Below are 25630 nucleotides of genomic sequence, written 5' to 3'. Positions count from 1 at the left end.
CTCGGCGGGCGGCCGCGGCGCCCCGCGTAGTGGGTCCTGCGGCGCGGAGGGACTGCGGGACTCTGGTTCCGCAAGGCCCTTCCGCCCCAACTGGAACTGGGACCTACAGGCCTTTTCAAAGCCAACACCCGGTTGTAATTTCCTCCCGCAGAGCATTTAACCCACAATTTTGCTATTTCTAACCGTTTGGGAATTTCATTTCTCAAATCTTACCCGAGGGGGGGAGAAATTCGAATCAACGGGAACTTAAGTGGTTTTGATTCAGTTAGTACATCAGCAGCAAGTCACCTAATAAAACTAGTCGTGAGTATCTAAAGCTTATTTTGAAACTTTAAATACCACGTTAACTGTTCCAGTTTCAGTTAAATACGTGCTGAAGTCTATCAACACACTCAAATTGAACAGAAACACTCATTTTAATATCCTAATACCGATCAATCAGTAGTGCAGGTGTCTTTTACCACCACACAAAAAATGTTTCTTTTGTTTCGAGTTTGGCTCATACTAGTTTGCTGCACACCTTTCTTCTTAGACTTCTACTTTGGTAAAGGTATACCGAGATTGTAGAGATTTTGTCTTCCTTTCATTTTCTAAGTTTAGAGGACTTACTGAACCAAGACAGGAAAATATTTTAAGTGGATCCATGAGTCCTTCTTTATCCAGATAGTTTCAAATAAACTGACCTTGTACCATATTAGTCAAATCTTTTCAGTTTACAACTGTTTTTTCAAGCTTCATGAGAGGTGGGGGCGGGGAATGTTATGCCTCTGTTAGAATATGTAAAATCGAGAAAACTACTGAAGCACCATCTACAGAAAAACTTTGTTGTTAATAGCTTGCTCTTTTGAAGGTAATGGGCATTCCATCTCAGGGTTGTAAACGCCAAGTGTAGACACCAAAGTCGTGGGCTTTGGTTCTTCCAATGTTTGGTTTTTTCAATGCTGATCAAAGAGCAAGGTTTTTGCCCTATGCGGTCCCGATGGAAAATGTTTTTAGAACAATTAGACATGATAATAATCAGTTGTTTTTTCCACTTTAAGAAATGTTGCAAAACTTTAAAGGAAATTAAATAAAGACTAAGGAAAAGAAGAAAGGTTGGCTAGCATCTTAAGGGCAAGGACTTTAAGAGGAAAAAGTTTGTCACTTTCCCACTCCTTAATACCTGCACCCCAGGTCCTTGTTTTGAATTAAAATGGGGCAGTCTTTTTTGGTGACCAGCAGGATCCTTGGTATTTAAGATGGAGAATCTTTGGGGCAATGTTGGGGGAGGGGTGATGCAAAGTGATAGGGAGAAACGCAGCTTAGAGACACAATTCAGCAATTTGGAATGTTCGGGTGAGGTGATTGTGGAAAACTGTTCTGTCTGAGCAAACTTCATTGCTTTTTCAGAATCCATAAGCAAGAACCAAGATTTTATTTCCTCTTAAAAAGGAATCTCTGCCAAGTACAGGAGTCGATATTTGTCAAGCCTTAAATTTAAAAAGCATCTCCATTTTTCGTCTAGATGAACGTTTCCGTCTGGATTTGGAAGCGAGGACTTCGCTCCAGATAAGGTAGATGCCCTTAGACCCAATGATTAGTACATTACGCCAGGAATTTCTAGAGCTGATGCAGATATTTGATGTCTAACTCCTGAAGTGTGGGTGGTATCTACTAAGTTGGCCCCCTCTCAGGTTTATACCCTGCACCCTCACCCAGCAGCCCTGACCTCCAAGGAAAGACCTGAAGGTGGACAGCGCCTCTGCTTAGAGAGGAGGACTGCATAGATTTGACGCCAGTTTGTAAACTGGTGGACAAAATTAATCACTGTTTCCACCTAGAAGTCCCCAGTCCCCACCAAAACCAACTGTCTTCTCAGGAGAAGTAAACTGAGTGTGTGCGGGTTTTCTGGCCAAGACCATTGCTAAGTCCTGCAAAACTCACTGAAATGAAGCGTGAACGATGTTTAAAAAGAAAGAAAGAAAGAAAAGAAAAGACAGACCTGGGTGGAAGACTTCGGTGTGTGGGGGAGCGTGATGTACGACCTGGGGGCTCTAACCCAAAATTACAAAGGCTGCGTGGGCGGGACTCACCCAGACAGTTGTACTGGACCAAGCAAATCCCGGATTCACACGACACCCTTTGCTGCGACCAATACGTGCTTCCAGTTCGATTACCACGGAAGCTCTTTGGGCTGATTCAACTTGACCTAAACGTGTGACCCATCTCGTTTACCAGAGGAAAAGGGGCCTGTGACTCCTTTCACTTTGGCAGCACCAGAAAAGTGGAACTGTGGGCTAAAGCGTGTGTCTGTGTGTGTGTGTGTGTGCGTGTGTGTGTGTAGTTTGGTAGGTGTAGACGCACATGTTCGACTTCCAAACATTTTTGTAAAGGTGTGTTCTCGTTTGTAATTTACAAACCAAGTAAATTTCAAGGAGTTTAATAGTGTTATCAAACACTTAAATGCAATCAGCTTTCCTCCAAAATTGCATTCTCTTTATTCTTAACATCCTTGGCTAAGAAATGTGGGATTTATTGGGAAACCTTCCATAGGAAATTCTTAGTCAAGTCAGATGTGTTAAATATATACGGACTGAGGTAACTTAAAAAAAGTTAAAGTGAAGCATACAAAAATATTCCAGTATGCTTTGCAACCTTATTCAGAAAAGCACATCTTTCACGTCCCCACAATAATTCCTTGCCCTAGTATCAAAGTGGCTTCTGATAGTTCCACATCATGGGGGGGAGGGGAAGTTATCAAAAACCTGCACCCAAATTTTGATTGGGATTCAATATTCTAAGCAAAATATGCTCAACAGATGATAGTAGAGATGAAGCCAGAAAACAACTCCAGCTATTTAAACTGCCAAATGAGACATAAAGCTGCATTGTAAAAATCATCTGGAAAACAGGTTTTCCCATTGAAGTCGCTATGTGTTAATTACTGTGAGCTGGAAGGCTGGAGATCGAATGCCTGGAAGCCGACTTTCACCCCGCATACGTAAACGGAAAAAGTGCTGAACCGCAGCCAGAGGGCTCCTGCTCGGACTCATTGCCATGCATGCCTAGACATTAATATGTGTTCATGGAGGGCTCGTACAGTACGAGGTGTTATTTCCTTATAAAGAAACACCAGGTCTCGCTTTCCATTCTTCTTACAAAATTATTCGCATTATTTATGCTACATTGAGCGATCTAATTTCTTCGTGATAGTCAGCTAATTGCTCTGGCAGGTAATTAGAAGCGGTTTAAAACGCAAAGGGCTTTTGCATTGCCCCTCGGATTATTAAGTTGCGCTGTAAATTATACCATATTTGCTAGGGAAAAAATTCTTTTGAGCAAGTTCTCTTCCTGCGATCCGAGATGAAATCGGCTCCCCCCCCCCACCCATGCACACACCCCTCCCTAACCACCCCCACTGCCACCACACCCCCTGCTTTTCCTGGACTCAGAGTCGAATGATTCTAAAGCACGCGATTTTGTTCGTGTTCACTGGGCCGAAATAACGTGGCCATTATGGCCTGAAATGGGCCAGGTTTGAAGCGAGCTTCCTGCGCGCCTGCAATATCCAGCAGGCATGTGGGAAAAGAACGGCTTAAATGGGGACATCTGTTCAGTGCTGCTCATCTTACTCTTACAGCCAGGTCAGGTTAAGAGAATAACCTGTTCGCCACCTTTTTTCTTGTTAATAAGACTATTAGAAAAAAAAAAAAAGCGAGCACACACACACACACAAACAACTCTAATTGAGCTGCCATATAAGCAAAGAATCAGACATACAAAGGTAGTAGCTGAGTTACAAGAGGAACTGTGAAAAAAATAACCATTGGGCTATTTCAGAGAAAATTTACAGCACTTCCGTCAGGAAAAAAATATAAACTGAAGAGTATGCGAACCTAAAAATGCACCCTGCAAAAGTGGATTTGCATAAGGAATTTTTTTAAATCAGTAAAGAATGGTTTATTTTCAGGTTTTCATTTAAATAAAATTGACCTAAAGTCAGTCGACATTTTTTCTTCTTAAGCTTTCCAGTAACCTGAGGCCCCACACTTTGTTGTTGTTGTTGATATTTTCATCTGTGTTATTTCCAAAGGTCTGAGGAAAAACCCCAAGTAGGAGCATCCTAGATTGTCCCCCGGTTTTAGAAAAGTGAATTGTATTCCCTTTCACAAATACCACCCATCTATAACCCTTGTACAATGATTTGAACACATGTGTGGTTAAACCCAGAAACCCGGTGCAGCTCCTAGATTATTTGTAATTAAACACAATTCCCAAAGTAACATTTATCTTCCCGAAACTGCGATTGCAATTGTCAACCGTCTGGAGGAGACGGCAGGGTAATCTGGGAGCATTACCTCTTCTAGTAACAGAACAGAATGAAAAGAAATCAATAGTGTTGAGGATAAGAATTTAGTAGTTTTTAACTCTGCATGTTAGCTCTGAGAAAGTGATATATAATACCAAATGAGAAAACAACTGAAACAAATCCATTCTAGGAAAAAATCAAAGATGAACTTGCTTGAATGTCGTATCCTTTCTTTCTCTTGCCTTGCACTAGAATATATACACACACCATTCGACACACCATTCACCCCCCTCCTCCAAATGAGCAAACTCTCTTTTCCCTACATGTGGTTTCTTCATTTATATGATGAAGGAGGAATAGGAAGTGCTATAGAATTAATTATCAATTTCATCTATGGGCTGGCAGAAAGATGAATTTGAAATATACCATTCAGTACAGTCCTGCCTGAAGAACTAGCATGCAGGGTCATATTAACCTACCAAGAGGAGATGAACATTATGCATGTAGATGGCAAATAAGCAAATGTGATTTCCCCCTATAATATTGGAAGAAATTCCTATTTTGGTAAATACTTCATATTTTTCTACCTGGAAACTTACCTATGTAGTCAACGATTGCTTGGTTGAAAAGCCCCTCTTTTTTGTCTTAAGAATAGTCTCAATTTCAATGCCTTAACTAAAGTGGATCCAAGCAGGTAATAGCCTAAGTGTGTATGTGTCTCATTTAATTAAGCCGTCCCTAACTTTTTAATGTTTTGAAGTGGCAAAGAAGCAAAAAATAAATAAATAAATAAATAAAAATTGAATTTTAAGAATTGTGATGTGGGAAGAAAAACATCAAATCAATTAAGAAAAAAAATATGAAATGCTCTCTATGGTGGCCCTACTCATTGGGAAAAAAAAAAAGTCACCAGAGCAATGCTTTGCATCCACCGGGAGATCCCATGCAAGCAGTTCAAGCGTCACTCTAGCTTCACTGTGGTCAACAAATGCATCCAATTAAGCAGTACCAGGAAAGTAAGGATTCAGCTGTAAATGTGGCCGGAGTTTTAAACCGAACAACCTCACTAATAGGAGCTATTGTTCAACGTGGAAGTTCCCATTTTCCAATCAGGAAAATACAGCCCTCTGCGGGCTCTGGCCGACTGATCCCTTCCCACCTATGGCTCAACAATCTGCCACCAGCGAGGGGCTTTTATTACCTCCCTTCCCAGGAAATGTTAGGCAACTTCCTAGTAAAGCCGCCCGAAAGCAGGAGTGGACGACAAAAGGACACCCCTCAGGAATCCCACAGGTCCATGCCTGGCCAGGTTTTCTTTTCAGCAGGAAAGAAACTTTGACCAGAGAGCTCCAGACGAGAAGACACCCCCCAACCTGGCCCAGCCCGCTCCAGCCCGCAGTCGCGGGCTGTCTGGACTCGCTCCCCACCCCTCTTCAAGCTTTATTTAGTAGCCAGCGCGTTCGCGCGCTAGGTCCCCGCAATTGCCATGGACTGGGGGCCGTTGTGGGTTTTTTTTTTTTTTTTTTTTTTTTGAGGAGGCGTCCACCGGGGACGCTCTGGCGGCGACGCCTTCACTCAGTTGACAGCGGGCCCTGCTGATCAGCTTCCAGAGCTTGCGCGTCTCTGCCCACACTCCGAAAACCGAGATGCGAAGAGCCGGGTTTAAGCGTACCTACCAGAGGTACGCGCCTCTAGTTCATGTGCATCCACTCCCGCACCCACCCAGGTTTTTCCAGGGCTATGTATATACCGGACCACATTTAGCACAGTATTTGGGGGTAGATGTGTTGCCAGACACTTGAAAGTCCGGATAACTTTGATGTTTTCGACTGTAAATGCCTAATTGTACTTAATGGTTACAAATGGCTTTATTTACTTGTCGCTGAATTTACACATTTTATAATCTTTTTAACCAAACAGCAGGGGAATATTTCACTCTCCACTTCCCGAAAAAAGAAAAGCAGGGATCGAGGCCTCTAACATGCCTTTGGAACCTTCTATTTCTTTGGTCGTGAAAGCCTAAGAGCTCCAGATTCAAGCATTGATTAGTCTTCAAATCCGCCTGCAAAAAGCTCCCCTTCTCTGCTCCATCTATGGAGATGTTGATATATAATATAGCTGCAAGGTGTTAGATATACTTGAGCAAGTTGTTCCCAGGATGTAAATTAGGTCCCAAAAGCTGTTGTCCAAATCGAAGAAACAGAGAAATTAATCTGGGAGACTATCCATCATCACCGGTAATAAAGAGAGCGACATGGATGAGACAGATGATATGATTAAGGGGCTGTGGTCGTTTTAATTAACTTTTTGCTGTCCTGTAATGATCAAACTGGTCACCAGACCCGGTCAATAAGCATGTTAATATCAAACAAATAAAACCAGGGATGATTAAAAACCTCCTGGTTTATTAAATTTGAAATTCAAATGAAATTTATGCTGCAGATGCATACAGAATGCTAATAGATTTTAGCTTTATTGAAAGTGAATCCCACAGGTTTTCAAGAAACAGCAGAATATCTGTCTACCCCTCTCCCTGGCAGCAGGTTAAACTTCATATGGGGTGGGGGAAACTTTTAATTAATGTCAGAAATCCTACACTTCCTACATTTATTTCCCCTTCCCTTCCAAACCTCTATATTATCAAGGTATAATAATCAGGAGTAAAGATCAGTATCACAAGAGATAAACTGAACTGAATGTGCCATGAAATGCTTTGGGGACAGGTTGATCTACAACAGATTACAGATGTTCCTCCTGTAGGAGATTAAAAAATGACCAAGTTCCTTTTCCAAAGTGGAGAAAGAGTTGCCATAAGACCAGTTTCACTGAAACCAGAAGCAAGATTATTATTACTATTTTAAATTTTGGTCCAAAATTTTGGTCAATTCTCTTTGTCTTTCCTTTTAACTCTATCTTATTCTTATGACGAATACTAACCACTTCTTTGTGGGGGGGGGCGGGAGGGAGAGTAGTAGATGAAAACGATGTCTTTTGACCAATATTACTCTGAAACAAACACCTAACCTTCAAAAATGGAAGAAAAGAGAATACGTGTTTCTTCTAATCAAGGGCTGCATATACAAATTTTTGTGAAAATCCCCTAATGCTTCAAGCTAACCTTAACAAATGCCAGTATATTCTTTAAATCCACATGAATGTTGTGACCCATTGTTATAAGAAGAATGACATGATTCTAGAGTTAATTTGTACAAATAAAAAATCTTAGACGTAAGTAACTCCAAGTGTAATAACATGATACTGAGTTTTTCTAATTTCCAGCATTTTGTTTTTCGAGGAAACAGTAGTTAACACTCTCTGTTTACGCTCAGAATCAGCATTTAACTTTTTAATAGTCCTGCCTCGCTTCCTTCCAAAAGATAGGAGGATAAAAAGATAAAATAAATAACTATACATAGAAGCGAGTCTTCCCTCAAAGCTTTATTCCTCCACCTTTGAGGGTGACATATTGATTAGAATTAAACCCCAGATTTGAACAACTGTGTATTAGGTCCTTAAAATGAATATCATTATAGAAGGAGACCAAAGCAATGAAGTTAATTCTCTTTTATTTGTTAAACGAAGTTCCCTCCTTCCCCCACCCCTTCCTCCTTCTGGGCTGGCCTGTCACGCCTTCTCAACACGCTAAAATCATTCAGAGTGGCTTGCAGGGAGAAACACGACATTTATGGTAAGCGTCAGCCTTCACAGAAAGAAAGCAGTTCATTAATTTACTTCACACTTACTTCAAAGTATGAGTGTATCTTACCCCCTAATCAATAGATATGATGTACAGTCAATACTCCAACACTGTTAAAAAGGGCTCAGAAACACACAACCTCACACCACAAACAGCCTCCACTCTGCTCAATGAAACTTACACAATCGGTGCAACCTGACTTTGGAGTTCAGTAAACCTCAGGAGGATTTTTTTTTCCCCCAACTCCAGAAGCTGTGATGCACTTGAAGAAGATTCAAAAACAATAATAAAATAAAAATGTTTCACCAGTCAAAACAAAACAACCCTCCAAACTAGTAGTATTTTAATCCATTTTGCCTTAAAATTAGATATCCAGGAGCATTTGTAACTGCTTGAACTATGAATTTTTAAAACGCTGTGGACTTTCTTGCTACTGTGGTGCTTTCTGTGGTTTAAAAATGTTCCCAATGAAACAGCAATAAAAATTTTGATGGCAACTAATAATATAAATGACAAGCAAGTGAATAAAACCTGCTGAATTTGAACTATTTATCAACATGCACTCACACTCATAGACATCTGGCCCAAATGCCATTGGACTCTGACACCTCTGTGGTCCAAGGTTGGTTAGTTTTTCTCTTAGAGAAAAACAATAGAATATTCTTTTCTCTGATAAATTAAGCCCCCAGATTTCAATTAAAATCCTGATTTTTTTTCCTCAGAAAGAGGCAGCGGTGTTAAATGTGAAAAATTCTAAAATTTCATAAAACACTCCTCAGTTTCTCACGCATTAAAAAAAAAAAAAGTCTGACTCCCTTCTCTAGTTCTTTTGTATTGAAATGTACCCTTCGCCACGGGACAAGCACACTCCCCTCTTCTAGAATGAGATTTGTGCTTCCAAAGTGAATCCCACTTCAGGGAGAGAAAAAAAGCCACCACATCAAAGTTAACTACTCGTGAACGCAGGCGCGCGCGCGCACACCCTAATTCACCTCACCCTTAAAAATTCTGGCTTTTTGCGGCTAGAGCTGGACAGGGCAAGATAGATATTGATACGATTTTCTTTTAAAAGGTAGTGACAATGGCCAAAATGTTAAGAAAAAAATCAGCCAAGATGTGAGGTATAAGGAGTCAAGAGGAAGTTAGCGCCAGTGATATCGTTTGCGAATATTTATTCAGCCTCACTTAACTTCGCAGTTTCACTCTTCAAATCGCCAACCGCCCATGTACTGCATTTTATCGCACTGTTCCTGTTCCCCACCCCCAGCTTTGTGGCACACGCACACACACACGCACACACACACACTCCTCTCTCAGACACATTCACACAACCTCCCTCTTCCCCACATCAAGTGCACAGCAGCACACACTCATGCGCCCTCCCCGCTCGCCTTTCACACCCACAAACACACACTCACGTCTGCCTCTCCCCTCGTAGCCACTGCACTCACCCCCTTCCACTGTACTGCCGTCCCTTTCCTCCCTACGCCTGTGAGACTCACTTACACACCATTGTACACTCATACCCTGCCCCTCAACATTTTACTGATTCGCTCCCCCCCTTTTTTAATGACAAACGCAGTTGTACTGTCACCTACGCCACCCTTGCCCTCCTCCGTATTGTCCCTCCCCTCGGCTCGGGGCCCCCCTCACCACCCCGTCACACTCACATCCCCCCCTGCACTGTCTTCTCCTGTTTGTTCGCACGCGCGCACAGCTATACTGTTACACACTCACACCCGCTGTGGAGCTCACAGCCGCCGCGCCCCTCCCGCCACCGCTGCCCTCCCCCCCCCCCCCCCGCGCGGCGGCCGGCGGCGGCGCCGATGACCTCACGGCGCGCGCGCGGCGCGGCCCGGCGAGGCCGCAGATTGGCTGGCGGCGCCTCCGCGGCACTTCAAAGCCGGAGAGGGAGCTACAATTGTGGTGGAATGGGCGGAACTGATCATTGTATTGCACACCTCTAAAAAAAACACTGCCTCTGATTTATCAATATAAAAAAGATCCTCTGAGAGGAGGAGGGCACTTTTGTGTGATGGCAACTTCACTTCTAGGGGTGAGTCTCAGGATTTTCTCTTGCTGGTTTAATTAGTTTCCTTTTATTGCCGATCGGAGGGGGTTAAAGTCGCCCCGGCCAGGCCACGGGCTATCAGTCTCTATTGAGAACTTTTTTTTTTTTTTTCTTCCTTTAAATACAAGTGAGTTTGGAGAAAAGAAAGAGGGGGAGAGGGGGGCAGAGTCACTTTTTTCAGCGCAGGAAAAGGTTCGAAGGGCATTTAGACAAGCCACCTCGAAGCGCCCGGCCGCTCCCTGCCCGGGGGACGAGCGCGCCCAGCCCATTGTACATGCGACGATTTCGGGGGTAAAGAGAGCAAGTTTTTCCTCCTGGGCAAACTGCATTTTCCCTCTTCCCCTTAAAACATTCCGCAGCCCGCCTTGTCTGGAAGGTACGTTGAACCCATCTTTTTTTTTTTTTTTTTTAAACTATTGTAGCTATGGGTATGCTTTAAGGAGAAAAACAAACAAACAAACAAACAAGCAAACAGGAAGAGCGAGCGAGCCTTCTAGTCTGACCTCCTTCGGCTTAGGACAAACAGCCCAGGATGGGTTTCTGGGGATCGGAGCAGGATTTTCAAAGCTCTCTCCGGATGACGGGGGAAGCGCTCTTAAAAGCAATCCACTGGTTTTTCCCCAGGCTTCTCGGCAAAGGAAACTTCCTCCCTCCCCAATCTGGACTTTTTGCTTGCATGTTTGTTTCGAAGCGCCTGGGGCCTTGTGTGCACGGGAGTGTTGTTGTAGGTGAGAATACTTGTCAAACTCTTCTTTAGCTGGGCGCTCTGCTCCGGATTCAGCCGCCGGCAGCCCAACTGGTCCCCCCCCAGTAGAGTAGGCAGCAGCCGGGCGCCGGGGCAGTTGGGGGCACCCGGAGAGCCGGTGGAGGCGCGCCGCCCCGAGTTGGGGGGCCCCGGGGCGCCGGGCAGGCGGCCGGAGGACTGATCCGCTTCTCTCCCCTCCCTCCCCCACCGGCCCCGGCCCCCTCCCCTCCCCCCCGCTGTCGCCCTCCTTCTCGCAGGAAGAACCGAGGTTGGGATCCACTCCGCTGGCCATGCTCGCGGCTACCTGTAACAAGATCGGCAGCCCCAGCCCGTCTCCCTCCTCCCTCTCGGACAGCTCCTCTTCCTTCGGCAAAGGCTTCCACCCCTGGAAACGCGCTTCGGCCGCGGCCTCCGGCAGCTGCAACGTCGTGGGCTCCGGCCTCTCGGGCTTCGGCGTGTCGGGCGCGCCCCGGAACGGCGGCTCCTCCTCCGCGGCGGCGGCGGCAGCGGCGGCGGCGGCGGCGGCGGCCGCCCTGGTGTCCGACTCGTTCAGCTGCGGCGGCTCGCCGGGCTCCAGCGCCTTCTCCCTGACCTCCAGCAGCGCCGCCGCGGCCGCCGCGGCCGCCGCGGCCGCCGCGTCCAGCTCGCCCTTCGCCAACGACTACTCGGTGTTCCCCGCGCCCGGCGTGTCGGGGGGCAGCGGCGGCGGCGGCGGCGGCGGGGGCGGCGGGGCCTCGGCGCACTCGCAGGACGGCGCGCACCAGCCGGTGTTCCTCTCCAAGGTGCACACGTCGGTGGACGGGCTGCAGGGCATCTACCCGCGCGTGGGCATGGCGCACCCCTACGAGTCGTGGTTCAAGCCCTCGCACCCCGGCCTGGGCGCCGCGGGCGACGTGGGCTCGGCCGGCGCCTCCAGCTGGTGGGACGTGGGCGCGGGCTGGATCGACGTGCAGAACCCCAACGGCGCGGCGGCGCTGCCCGGCTCGCTGCACCCCGCCGCCGGGGGGCTCCAGACCTCGCTGCACTCGCCGCTCGGAGGCTACAACTCGGATTACTCTGGCCTGGGCCACTCCGCCTTCAGCAGCGGCGCCTCCTCGCACCTGCTCAGCCCCGCCGGGCAGCACCTCATGGACGGCTTCAAGCCGGTGCTGCCCGGCTCCTACCCCGACTCGGCCCCGTCGCCGCTGGCCGGCGCCGGGGGCTCCATGCTGAGCGCGGGGCCGTCGGCGCCGCTGGGGGGCTCCCCGCGCTCCTCCGCCCGCCGCTACTCGGGCCGCGCCACCTGCGACTGCCCCAACTGCCAGGAGGCCGAGCGGCTGGGCCCGGCCGGGGCGAGCCTGCGGCGCAAGGGCCTGCACAGCTGCCACATCCCGGGCTGCGGCAAGGTGTACGGCAAGACCTCGCACCTCAAGGCGCACCTGCGCTGGCACACGGGCGAGCGGCCCTTCGTGTGCAACTGGCTCTTCTGCGGCAAGCGCTTCACGCGCTCGGACGAGCTGCAGCGGCACCTGCGGACCCACACGGGCGAGAAGCGCTTCGCCTGCCCCGTCTGCAACAAGCGCTTCATGCGCAGCGACCACCTCAGCAAGCACGTGAAGACGCACAGCGGCGGCGGCGGCGCGGGCTCGGCGGGCTCGGGCAGCGGCGGCAAAAAGGGGAGCGACACCGACAGCGAGCACAGCGCGGCGGGCAGCCCGCCCTGCCACTCGCCCGAGCTGCTGCAGCCCCCCGAGCCCGGCCACCGCAACGGCCTGGAGTGACGCGCCCCGCTCCCGCCCCCACCCCCCACCCCGGCGGACCCCCCCCCCACACCCTGTCCTGGGGCGCTCTCGGTCCTGGGCGCAACTCCACTCCCTCTCGGCTGCACCCTGCTCGCTCTCTGTCTCTCTCTGTCTGCCCCGCTGTCTTTTAACTCCCTCTGTGACTTAACTTTATAAAGGGGACATGGACATGTAAGTAACACGCGTTGCCATCGTGGGCCCCGGCTTCCTCTCCCCCCCGGTGACACAGTCCGAGTTCTGCACGACTGCACCCCGCGCCTGGCCTGGCCGGGCCTGCCTTTCGTTCTCGTCCTCTCCTCCTGCCCCTTCCCCACCTTCCCCAGGCTGTGATGGCAGATCTTTGGGGGCCAGGGGCCGCTAGAGGTAGAGGTGGATGAATCCAGTGCCTGCGAGGCCCGCGGCCTCCCCGCCCGCAGGAAACAAGTTGGCTGAGCGAGGTTGAATGGCGCCGTGAGGAGGGCGAGGCAGGAGGCCCCGGCAGGGCGCCTTAGCGGGGGCAGCCTCCGACTTGGTTCCAGAACCCCGATTCGGGGCGCCTAGGTTTCCGAGCGCCCGGTCCCGCCGTCACGCGCCGCTGCCAGCTCTGCGCAGAGCCGTCGGAGCTCCGGGAGGTTGCCCACGCAGGGCACTGAGGTCCGGATTTTACAGTTTAGCTCCCCTAACGTCAGGTCTGCCTCTTTTTCTTTGTTTCTGAGGTGGAACCCATGCAAGTTTCAGCTAAAGGCCATCTTGGTGAATCGCTGCAGCAGGCTTTTTCTTCTTTATAACATTTAAAAAAAACTAAAACACTAAAGAAAAAAAATCCACCCACTTGGTTTCCCTTCTAGATAGTTGTTTTCCCTCTAGCAGTGAGCAAGTCTTTCTCAGAACTGCTAATATTGATCCCAAAGTTATTTTGATCGCATTAACTTAACTTATGGGGTGGGGGTGGGGGGTGTAAGAGTAGGTGTCTTTTTCTTATGCAAAAATACCCCTTTCCGGTGAGACCAGATTAACTATCTCCGTGTTTGTCCTTTTCTACCTCGTTTTTCACCACTCCCGAGCATAATCTTTTTTTTTTTTTTTGGGGGGGGGGCGCTTATCCAGCCGTCAATTTGTATAGTATCCATTTATGTAAATTCTTGCAGTTCATTGAAGTATCTTAGGGTTAAACTTTTTTTGTGTGATTTAAACTTATAAACAAGTGAAGAAGCTTTCGTTTATTTCAGACGAGGCTGTAGTTTAAATGCCAAAAGAGGGAAAGTAGGAAAAAAAAAAAAAACCTTTGTAAAATATATCTGAACCTAATGGTTTGTACAACTGGAGAATCGTTCTAGATTAGTTACCAATTAACTATAACTCCACCAGTGTATGGGTGTGAGGTGCAGTTGTCCAGGAGACGATTTTGTATAGTATTTTTCTTGTACATTACTTCCAGTAAATATTTGAAAATATATTGAAGTAAACTTGATTTTTTTTGTCACAAGAAAATATTAAGAGTTATTGTTGCAGTGATGATGAGCTGCAGGTTTTATGAACTCACTTCTGGAGGTGCAGAGCCACAAACGCACTTTCAGGGCCTAGTTTTGCTCGAATATGAATTTAGATAGGTATCAAACTGTAACTAAGACAATATTTGATAAATGTGGGATGACATTTAATTTAATGGAGCATGTACTTATTTGCATTTGCTGGCAGTTCAGGCATAGTTAAAGTGAGAGTTCTCCTATATTTCATAATAACTGGGTCTGCCAAAACCCATGTATTAAATAAATTGTCCAAGTGAAACTCAACTAACTTTGGCCTTTGTGTATTTCCTGAAGGTAATATTGTTAACTGTTAATAAACACTCCTGACACTACATTTAAATGTTTGCAGTTTCTGCAAACTAATTGCTCATTGTAATGTTGAAATAATTTGGATATTTCACATTGAAATGAAAAGCCTTTCTCTGGAACATTTTAGACTTGCATTTTAAATGCATGAAATGTAATTGATTTATTTGTAATATTTTAAATGGTATTAATAAACTCAGATAAAAGACTAGGCCAGTTAATTTGGTTTTTTTTTCTTTTAAAACTATGGACATTTGCATTTTATCTTTAGTTAAATGTCTAATTTAAACAAATATAACCCTGTTTTGTGGTAATATTTAAGTAATTGCCTTTAAGATATAACTTAGATGGAATGATCTATTTGGCAAAGCTGTTTTTTCTCTATTTACCAAGATAAAGATTATAGTGTCTAAGAAATGTAATTAATTATTTACCAGTAGATTTAGCTCAAAGCATCAGGATTTACTGACCTCTTAAAAATTCGTACTAAGTCACCAAACAATTCAAAGAAATTTCCTCATTCTGCTTCCTTCTCACTCCAGAAGGAGTCAGGTTGTTAGCCATTGATTGCGTTTGGTATTTAAAAGGCCAAGCCTTACATTGGAAGATCAATACATCTAAAATAAAAACATGGGTTTGGGGATAACTTTTGTTGTTAGGGGGTGGAGGAGGTCAAGCTAACAAAAGCTTGTTTTTGGCATTCCATGTCTTAGCTAAAGATTATGTAGAGGTAAATATCAGTAGTAGATTCCTGTTGAAATGAGTTATCTGTTCTTTTAAAGTCTCTAAACAGCCACCAAAGAAAAGGAAGGTTAAACCTTAATCTATTTACTAGGCTATTGTTCATAGGTGTCAATGATGCCAATAAAAAAATATTGTCTTGTTATGTCTAAGTGCATTTAAGCAATGGGTGTTCCTTGAGCCATACTTTGAAACATAAACTACTTTAAATGTTGATTGCTGTTATATTAAACTATTCACTATTAGAATAATATTATTTTGAATCAAACTGAATAAAAAGTTAGTGTGTTCAGATTCTTATAAGTTTAGCTTCTTTCTTTCTGTTTGCATTCTCCTTGTCCCAAGTTCAGTCTTGGTGTACATCTTGACCTGAAAATTTTCCATTGAAATTTATATAAATGTATTATCCGTAGAAACAATGAAAATACAGAGTCCCGTGAATATTGTAAATTTGGAAGAAAAAAGCCACTAGGTATATAACATGTTTTAGAATAATGCACTTTGTGTTTTAAGTAGCAGACTGCTTTCATCCTACAGTATGCAGATATTTGAGGACAAACCCTGTGATTTTAGGCAAGCCCATTAGCTCTGATTCAATATACTATTACTCTAAATAATGGTGTTAAAAAAAGTAAAATACTTTTTTTTTTCTGTCACTTTCTTCCTAGGAATAACACGAGAACACAGTTTAAGTGTTGTTTCTTTTTTATTGAAAGTTGCAGTACTGAGGGATTCCGGAAAAAAAAAAAACAAAAACGGTTCTGAAGGAGTTAAATGTAGTGGCAGGTAAGAGGAAAGCTGCTGGGTACATTTATAATATCAGTTGCAATACATACTAAATCACATTGATTTAAGAGGTGGGTGATGACAAGGAGAGATATTGTCTGGAAGAAAATTTCTTTGGGGTGGTTGAAGGGGGACAGATTTTTCTATAGTATAGATGTGCAAACTTTCACTTTCTTCCTTCAGCTCCTCCCCCTTCTAGCTTCAGTTTATTTTGTTTTGATGGTTATTGAGCAGTATTTCTAAATTCATTTTCTGCAGAGTGTGCAGGGATTCCTTTTGGGGATGAACATCTTTTCAGAGAACAGAGGATGAAGTGCAAAATTGTGATTTCTCCTGCTTTGTCTGTGATAAAATACCTCTTAACAGTGCCTGGAGGCTCACTCAAATGAAGCCAAAGCCTGGGGTCTCACTTGAGCCAAGGGACAAGGTTCCAGTCTTGCAGATCAAGGTAGAGTTAAACTGGCTGTTGACCTGGAGGTCAGGCCAGCATATATATCAGTCCACTCTCCAGAGACTGGAATAGAGCTGTGGCTCAATCCAGCTCTTCTGTTGACCAGCCTCTTCTCTTCCAGTCTTGAGTGTTTCTTTTCCATCCTACTTTCTCCCTTTCTGACTTAACTTTTCTCCTTTGGGGTGATCGCTTTTGCTTAGGGATGTGACTATGAGTTGTTGAGGTTGGACTTGCAACTGAAATGTTTTACAATAGAAACTTAATTTAAGCAAATGTGATGAGTATCAGCTGACTGATATTGGAAAAAATTCCTGGATGGGTTTGCCTTCCTTCCACTCTCCTGTTACCCCAACCTTGGTCTAAATTCTCATCTGGGCTTCCCTTGGGGATAGAATGTTGAAATTAAAAGTTAAAGACAAGTAGGTGATGAAACTAGATTCCTGAATGGACAGATCGATAATCCTGACATCAGTATTTTCATCTCCTCATGGCTATTTTGGTGAGATTCTTGAACAGAATGTTACACAATTCTTGTGGAGGATTTTCTTTAAAGTAAATATTTTAGAGGATTTCTTCAAAGTTCAGATGATATTTTAGGATGGTAAGCTTAAATTTAGCTGGAACTTTAGAGGGAGAAAGTGTGGATGTGCTTGTTCTCTGGTTGTCTATAGTGGCAGGAATAAATATGACGAAAGAAGTTCTATATTTTGCTCAACTTTTTTAACGCAAATAGTGTCAAATTTGATGCAGGTACTTTGAATAAACAGATTTTATTTCCCTACTGATTTTTGCTGCTTCTATATAGACAGCATTAAAACTTCTCCTTGCACTCCTAAGCAGAAATCAGGATGATCAAATCTCGCTCTCAAAAATTATGGTTTCTACAGATGTCTGCTTTCTTTCTTTAAAAATAGCCTAACAGGTTGGTTCTACCCACTGTATTTAAACAACAACAACAAAAAAATCGTGTTAATCAAGGGATCAAATGGAGTGAAGTGTAGAGTAATGCTGTGCTCATTTTTAAGTTAAGATTGTCATTCTGGGTGGCATCTTTTGAAGACTTTGCTCCATATACAATTGTTGCTGTTGTTAAAGATTCCGAATTTGCTTGCGCCCTATTTATTCCCTGCTTCCGGATTAAAGGAAAGCCGGTAATTCCTTGCTATCCTGGGCTCCAGCCGCCGCTGTTTAAGGAGATGCGCGTCAATGGCCATCCTTTGGGTTCGCCTCACTCCCCTCAGCGCAGAAGTGTTGATTTGCTATAGCTGGGGGGAGGGGAGATCTATTTTCTTTGGTCTCTGGACACATGTTTAATTTAATTTAATTTTCTTCGGAGTCTCCTGGCGGCGAGGAAGCAGCCGTATGCATTTTGCTTTGGTTCCTAACGACAGTCGGGGCTCCCTGAGCTCTGGGGACAGCGAGGAGAGCTTTGGGGAAAACAGAATCAGGACTAAAGCGCCGTCTCAAAGCTGCGCTTTTCAGCGTTGTTCCAACGGCCATTCCTTCAAATCCATCCACTGGAGCTTCTTTCAGCTCACTCTCTTAACTTTGCTGCTCAAACAAGCTTTTCTTGCTGCGCGCGAAGGGACGGAAGGTCTCCTTTTTGCTTCCTTGCAGAGTTCTTAGCTGAGCTCTGGGCAATCCAAAGTTTCCCCATTCTCTTTCAGTGAATGTTGGGGAAAGTTCTAAGTTTTTCCTAGTCCAGCTCCTCGACGTGCTGGCTGCTTTCAGAAAGATTCCACGAAGAAACTCTGGAAAGGGTTCCCGGAGAGCTAGCCGCACGGTCCTGCGACCGGTCGTAGGGAAGGGTGGTTGTTGGTGTTGGGGAATCAAGGATCCGGCCCGCATCCACATTTTCCTTCGGCCAGCGGCCGCCAGCAGCCCCGCACCGCGCCCTGCACACAAAGGCGCCAAGGCCGCCTCCGCCGGCTGCGTGGACAGCGAGCGCCACCCTGTGCCCCACGCCCGCTCTGCAGCGCGTCCGGTGCGGGCGATGCCAGCCCCGCCGGCTCTAGCCCTGGGCAATGCACCGTGGGAACCGCCGCGGTGCGCCCCGCGCGCTCGCCTCCCGGATCTCAAAAGACGCTCCTGCCAGACGGGGTTGGGGTATTCCTCTCTCTCCGCCACATCCCGAGCGTCCTCCCTCTGCCCTTGGTCATCCGAACTTCTGGACCTCCTGGGGCCTTTCCGGTGTCACACCGGCCGGCCGAGGCTTGGACAGGCCAAGGGCGTTCTCCCCGAACTTGTTTGGAATTTTCTCTTGGTTTTATCGACCACTTGCCTGGCTGCGATTGTCTCCATGTTCTTTTCTTGGCCAAACTGCCGTGTTCACTCGCACCCGCCTCCTCCCCACCGCGGTGATGGCCAAAGTGCAGCTTCCTCCATCAGTGGGAAATTTTATTCTTGTCATTTTATTGTGGGTTCGTTAGACGACAGTGAAGGAACTTGCGTGCCTTTTCCCACATTATTACCATAAAGAAAGCACAATGAAGTCTCATTGGCTGTGAAAACTGCCCGTTTTGATTTCAGCAATTAAAAAACAGGTTAGTTATCACTGACTACCATGCACAATATTTTATGTGTAGATAGATTAAACAGATCTAGATCGATCAATAGAATTACTATACCAGTTGAACAGAACACAACTTTTCCTTACCGCGCTGTATCTTTAAAATCCAACCTCGTGTAATTTCTCCCCATCCCTTTTTTGCCTCGAGGCTCTTTGGACGGCCGGATATATGCTTCATTTTCCAGGCCCCGTATATTGGTGTCACCTGAAAGCATGTAACTATGGATCAAGCCCTCGGAACAGTGCACTATGCTCTCCTTAAAAGTCTTTCCTTGGAGAATGTACCTGCCACTCTCTGGGTTGCCCGAGGCAAGGAGCCAGCTCCTGGTAAACCTCCCCTCCACGCCTCTCTGTGGCGCCTCTAGCACTTAGGGCCCCTCTCATCACTCCTGCTTGGATCAGTGGGTTCCAATTTGTATTCTCGAGGTATGCCAAAGATTAAACTTGGCGCGTACTGATGGTACTGCACGCACCATCTATATGAGTTTAAGGTACCCGGTGCTGAGGTTGCAGCACAAACATCTTCCTCAACTCTTATATCCAGGTAGTTAGTTCCAGAGCTGCACATCTGCGTTTGATTTAGCTTCAGGCACCTCCCGCCTGCGGTTAAATCCTCGAGTTCCGCTGACCACTACCTTGGTAGGGACGGTAGAAGGGAGGCCTGTCTGCAGTGATGGCTTCCAACCCCAAGGCCCAGCCGCTGCCCTTAGAAGCAGTCTGGCCGCCGGGAGCTCCAGGATCTATTTGACACATCCACCTCCGGTGCCTCCCCCACCGCCTTCCCTGAAACCAACCGGTGACGCTAACCCCCGCCCCCACCCCCTCTCCGGGGTCCGGAAAGCCGGGAAGTGCCGGAATGCCTCGTTCTCTCACCCTATTGTGCCTAGGTGTTGCAAACCACTGGAGGAACGAGCTTCGCGCTTTGATCTCATGTCCCAGTCATTCTTTAGCACAGAGGGGTGAGTTTAAATTAAATTTCTTTCTCTGCTGATAAGTTCTAATGGGCCTCTGAAGGTGCATAATTATGCAGTAACATTTCATGGGTTGTTGGAGTGGGAATTCCCACTGCGCTGTCACCAGGAACAGAATTTCCCCCGTACGCTCAATGCTAAATGAAGCTTCGCGAGTAAGCTACAAGTGTCTTTCAAATCTCAGAGCAGGCGTTATAGTCCTTCCTCGCTCTCAGTTTTCTTGCCCCTGCAAAACAGTCTGTTGTTCATTTTTTTCATTTAAGTTTGATTTGTAGCTTAAAAAATGTTACCACAATTAAAAAAATAAAAAAAAAAACTTTTTTTGTTTAAAATCTCTTATTTTCGAGGGTTAAAATTTACTTTGATGATTAAGGATGCATTCCTATCAAGACAAAGTACACATTGACTCAAGTGGGTGCGGGGGGAGGGGGCTGCAATTTCCTGGAAAAAGGGCAGATGAGCTACCTGGGATCTGCCTGTGAATATCTTAACTCAGTCTTGCTATCCCTCTCTTGACTTATTTTATGGAATTAGTACTTTTTAGCTTAATTTCTGAAAGGGGGTCAAGATCTGAAACGGCTACAGTGTTCTGAAACTACCTGTTTTGCAGTTCTGAAATGAATTTTCTACGGTGGGGCGGGGGAGCTTACAAGTGAAAATGCCTCTGCTGCTTATTCAAAATAGTCATCTACCTTCTAGAAAATGTGAACTTAATTCTTTAAGATTTTGATTTATATTTAATTTCCCCCAAGATAGATAAGAAATGGCATCAAACTGTGAATGTTTAAATGGGTCAGGACATTTTAATACTCAAAAAGAAATCAGACTCTTAGCCAAAATCAAAGAACTCTAAATTTGTAATTTAAAAGCACAATGGAACTCTTTATTGTTTTGTTTTTTAAAGAAAATCCTTTATACCCCATTCATCAGTGTTTCATTGCACAGCATTTTCCTTGTTTACTTTTAGTCCCTTTAAATTTCTTCCTTCAAATGAATTGAGCTCCCACAAGCTTTAAGATTTCTAAATCAACACATAGAAACTGGAGCCTGCTTATCAAGTTTTCACTCCTCTCTTGGCAACTAATTTGAAAGGACTCAAACAATGAGTTGATTTACATTATGCTCATTTCACCCTGTACTTTATGGGAATGTTGAAAAAACCTTAATAATTCACCAAGGGTTATCTTTACATCTTTGGGGGAACTGATCCTTCCAGCTTTAAGTTTTTTAGTCACTCTATTTTAAGCACTGAAATAGAAGAAAGTAGATGTCCCCCCTGAGTTCAGGTGATTGTCTATCAGTTCAACTGAAAATAAAGGATTTGTACTGCCCAATTTTGCACCCAATTTAATGCCCCTAATTATGAGGGCACCCTATCATCAGGTTTCCTTCCCATCATTTCAGGAAGTTTTGTGCTCATTCTTCTACACTGATCAACGTTTTATTTGTCTCTTACATACCTATCCCTTATTTTTTGCTTTTTTTTTTTTTTTCCCCATAAGCAGTTTCTTTTCCTTTTCAATTGAACAAACAATGGCCTTTGTAAGGGAGGAGGAATCTAGTAGCAGGTGGAAATGCATTTGAAAGATACTCGTACTGATGCTTTGAAAATACTAAATTGTACACATTCTTTAATACATTGAAGTTTCTAGGGGAAATTATCTTTTTTTAATAATATTTATATTTCTCCCAAAACTTCAAGAAAATAAGCTTCTGGTATATGAGAATGCAAAAGCCTTTATACTCTGAGACAAATTAAGATATGCCCTCTCTCCCAATAAATACCTGACTTAAAGTTGCAGTGGTTAAGCTTGAGTAAGATGCACATGTTATATTTACTATACTGTCAACTGTGACATATTTTTTTAGCTTATTACCACAATTGAATGTTACAGTAGTAATAAACAGAGAGAAACAACCTTGTAAACGTTTTGGCAACAGAACATTGTATGTTCTTCAGTTGCATACACTTTGTAAAAAGCATATGATATGATACACTTATTTAGTGTATATTGTAATTATTAAATCTATACACTTTTCCGAGTGATGTGTTTACTTGAGTGTTTTAATATGTATATTCAGGAAAATCAGAACCAGTGAAATGTTCCATTCTTAAAATCCCACCTGTTGTTTTGCAGAGAAAATTTTAGTTTCAAAAGAGGCGTAATAGAGATTCTATTGTAGAGAAGTAATACCACAACTCTATGTCTGTGAAGTGGCTTTGGAGCTGTTTTTATTATTTTGTACTCCAAAAGTAAATGTTTAATTTTGGAATAACTTGGATTTATCGAAAAGCTGCAAAAATGATACAAAGAATTCCAGAAGTTTTCCCTGTTGTTATCATCTGAAATTACTGTAGTATATTTGTCAAACTCAAGAAACCAATATTGGTATAGCTTTTTAAAATAAAGAAATAGAGGCAATAAATACTGCACTGGGTATCAGTCAGTGGTAGATTGTAGCTAGGAAAATGCTGACCTCTATTTGGTCAGCTTCTATGGAAAACTTGCCTGTGTCAACGGTGCACTAAATTAGTTATGTAGAAAGCTATTCCTCAGGAATATTGTCACTAAAATACAGTTTCTTGGCTGAAAAATTTTTGTTTCTTTCATATTTAGTTAAGAAAACACGTAGCTCAGTTTTGCATTTTATTTCATGTTTAGATGACATCAAATAAAAATTTGAATGATTGATAGTTTCACTTCAAATTGTTAAAAATTTATGCTTAGCAATATTCTGTTTGTAGCCTAGACCAATTTTTTATTCTATAATTTAAGCTCACTTATTTATTCATTATTACCATCCTTAATGTAGTAACTACAAAATGTACATGATTTACTTATTTCCTCCACATTTTTCAAGTAAATTTTAGGGTCATTTTTGCTAAGGAATTGAGTTTGTCTGAGTATAGAGAATTTAAACTTGATAGTTAAATAATTTTTATTTTTCACATGGATAAATGTATTGTGGTGCAATACATTTTCATGTATTTTTATCTTGTTTGAGTACAAGGAATTTCATTAAATAGGAAAATAGTACCTATTTAGACTATATCTTCATTCTGCCTAGAGTTGCTAAGTGAAATGCAGCTACAAGATTAAATTTGAATTTTAGATAAACAACAAGTTTTTTTTTAGCATAAGTATGCTCTATGCAAAATTTGAGACATACTTATACTAAACATGATTTGGTATTTATTTGATATTCAGATTTAATAGGACGGTCCTGATTTTTCATTTTAATTGCTTTCAAACAAAATTCATGTAGATATAGGGACAAAGCTTACAAAATAAGGCATCTATTAACAAACACCCTCATGCCTATTCACGAAAATGCTAAAGGGTTGCATCATGTACTATTTAAAAAAAAAAGATACAGGGGCCTCCCTGGTGGTGCAAGGGTTTAAGTCGCAACCTATGAAGCTACCCACAGCCACTGCAGCATGTGTATGATCCCTGGCCAGGGAGCTACCCATATGGCGCAGCAGACCTCTCCTGACTTGCCCGCTGCTCCCCTCAGCAGTGTATTTCAGTCAATCTGCCTGTTCTGTTCCCCACTCTGTCTCTGGTGGAATCCTTACCCCCCCACACCTCTGGCCTGTACCCTAGTTCTTGTATGCATAAATAAATAAATCTTTAAAAAAAAAATATGGGACATAGTGAACTTAGGATTCAATTGTTACCTACAGGGTGAAAATATGAAATTGTTTTTCTATTATTCTTTTGCATTACTTTTTTATTCAGCTTTTTAAATTTTAGTTTGGGCTGTTATTACACATTTAGAAAACTAGTACTACCTAGCTCTATTAATAAACTACATTTACCTAGCTTCCAAGATAGTAATGTTATGCTGATAATTGCTGATATCACCACACTTCTTTCTATATTAGAGCTGTAAAAAAAACAGAAGGTATCTTAAAAATTCAAACTTATACTTTAGAATATTCATGTAATTGAGGCCCTACACTGAAATTTTACTCCTGTAGATTCTCTTGTATACCCCTATAAATTGCTCCATGTAATTTACTATCTGTTTTTATTTTTTTTTAAAGAAGAACTCTTTTGTTTTTTTGTTTGTTTGTTTGTTTATTTATTTATTTATTTATTTATTTATTTATTTATTTATTTATTTATTTATACAAGCACTGGGTACAGTCAGAAGCGCGGGAGGGTGAGAGAATTCACCAGAGCCAGAGCAGGGAGCAGAGCAGGCAGAAAGACCGAAGTACACTGCTGAGGGGAGCAGCGGGCGGCAGGTGAGGTCTGTGGACCATGTGGGACCCTCCTCCGGTGGCGGCCGGGGAGCAGCCGGGGATCGAACCTCGAACCGGCGCTACAGAGGCTGCGGGCAGCTTTGCGCAACCCAGCGCTCGAACGGCTGCGCCACCGGGGAGGTCCTACTATCTGTTTTAATTGCTCTTGCTTAAACTGCACAAAAGTGGACTTCTGTATTTTAAGAAGCCATATATAAGTAAATTGTAGTAGCAGCATCACACATGAAATTCATTTGCCAGGTGTTCCACAAAATTTAATTAAATGATCAAAAGTTAAAAAGTTCTCTATGTCAGGAAAGTTTCATCTTCCCTTGGAAAGTACTACTTTGGAGTTACTACTATTGGAAACAGAGGTAATATCCATTCATCCATGACATTTTCTCAATAACCAATCCATTGTATTTTTGAAAACTTTTCTTTTTTGAGGTTCAGTTATGCTATTAATTTTATTTCCTCTCTCTTGATAATTATTGTTTGTGATCATCTCCCACAATAAAGAGTAAAATTCTCTGCAGCCTTTATATACAAATATCACAGGTTAATAAGGGTTAAGGGGAGAATGAGCCTGGCATCTGTTTATCCATCTTGCCTTCACACAGGTCAAAGAGTAAGTAAAAATATTAACAAGGCCATAGATGCCAATCAGGTGATTCCTTAAGAACAATACAGGCAGTCTTTTTAACTATAAAATGAAATTTATCAAGGACCCAGACATAAAAGGCAGCCATGCCTTAGATTCTGCTTTTTCCAGACAATGTAGCTATTATTATGAGGGTTCAGAATAAAGTGGGAAGTTTAGGAAAACTTTTTTTTGGGAAGCTGTCAAGAGGGTAGCAATCTTTTTTTTTAAATATATATTTAAAGATTTTTCTTTATTTATACAAGAACTGGGGTATAGACCAGATGTGTGGGAGGGTGAGAGGACTCACCAGAGACAAAGTGGGGAGCAGAACAGGCAGACTGACTGAAATACACTGCTGAGGAGAGTAGCCTGTGAGACAGGAGAGGTCTGCTATGCCATGTGGTTTAGCTTCCTGGTGGGGGATCAAACTGGTGCTGCAGTGGCTGCCAATAGCTTCATTTTGTTGAGCCTTAACTCCCTGCACTACCAGGGAAGCCCAAGAGGGTAGCACTCTTTGAGAAATTAATTGTAAGCAGCCACCCACAAAATACCATATCTTTTTTCACTTGACTTTATTTAATAAAACCCATTATAGATAAATATTTGGGTTAATAAATATTTTAAAATATATAATTACCTCTATGAATTTTTAGCTATTCACATACAAGTACAAAGGTGTATAATTATATTACCTCCAGCCTAATCCAAAGACTTTCCATTTCAAAAGAAATTTTAAACTTTAGTTTTTGCAGATGATTGATTAGATGATCACTGAAGATATTCTGAAAGTACAAAAAATTGTAAGAAAGTAGGGAAAATAA

The 25630-nt window shown here is 43.7% G+C and overlaps 1 protein-coding gene across 7 annotated transcripts; it reads left to right on the top strand.

The window, feature by feature from the left end:
• Positions 1 to 21: 21 nt before the first annotated feature.
• Positions 22 to 15917, top strand: SP8 (Sp8 transcription factor). Of its 7 annotated transcripts, none has more exons than XR_008550751.1 (3): positions 22 to 303; positions 1390 to 1553; positions 15806 to 15917. XR_008550751.1 is itself a non-coding variant. In XM_037508863.1 (2 exons), the coding sequence occupies exons 1-2, from the start codon at positions 10021 to 10023 to the stop codon at positions 12559 to 12561; spliced, it is 1524 nt and encodes a 507-aa protein (XP_037364760.1). In that variant the 5' UTR covers positions 9939 to 10020; the 3' UTR covers positions 12562 to 12564. The 7 variants fall into 7 exon arrangements, 1 of the variants encoding a protein (XP_037364760.1); XR_008550752.1 differs by lacking the exon at positions 15806 to 15917 and adding an exon at positions 11059 to 11080; XR_008550749.1 differs by lacking the exon at positions 15806 to 15917 and adding an exon at positions 6209 to 6661.
• The last annotated feature ends 9713 nt before the right edge of the window (positions 15918 to 25630 follow it).

The sequence above is a fragment of the Talpa occidentalis genome, unplaced genomic scaffold (genome assembly GCF_014898055.3).
Source record: "Talpa occidentalis isolate TD23 unplaced genomic scaffold, MPIMG_talOcc4v2.1, whole genome shotgun sequence".
Lineage (NCBI taxonomy): Eukaryota > Metazoa > Chordata > Mammalia > Eulipotyphla > Talpidae > Talpa > Talpa occidentalis.
The sequence above is the reverse complement of the archived record's forward strand: the minus strand, read 5'-3'. Positions and strand labels throughout refer to the sequence as shown.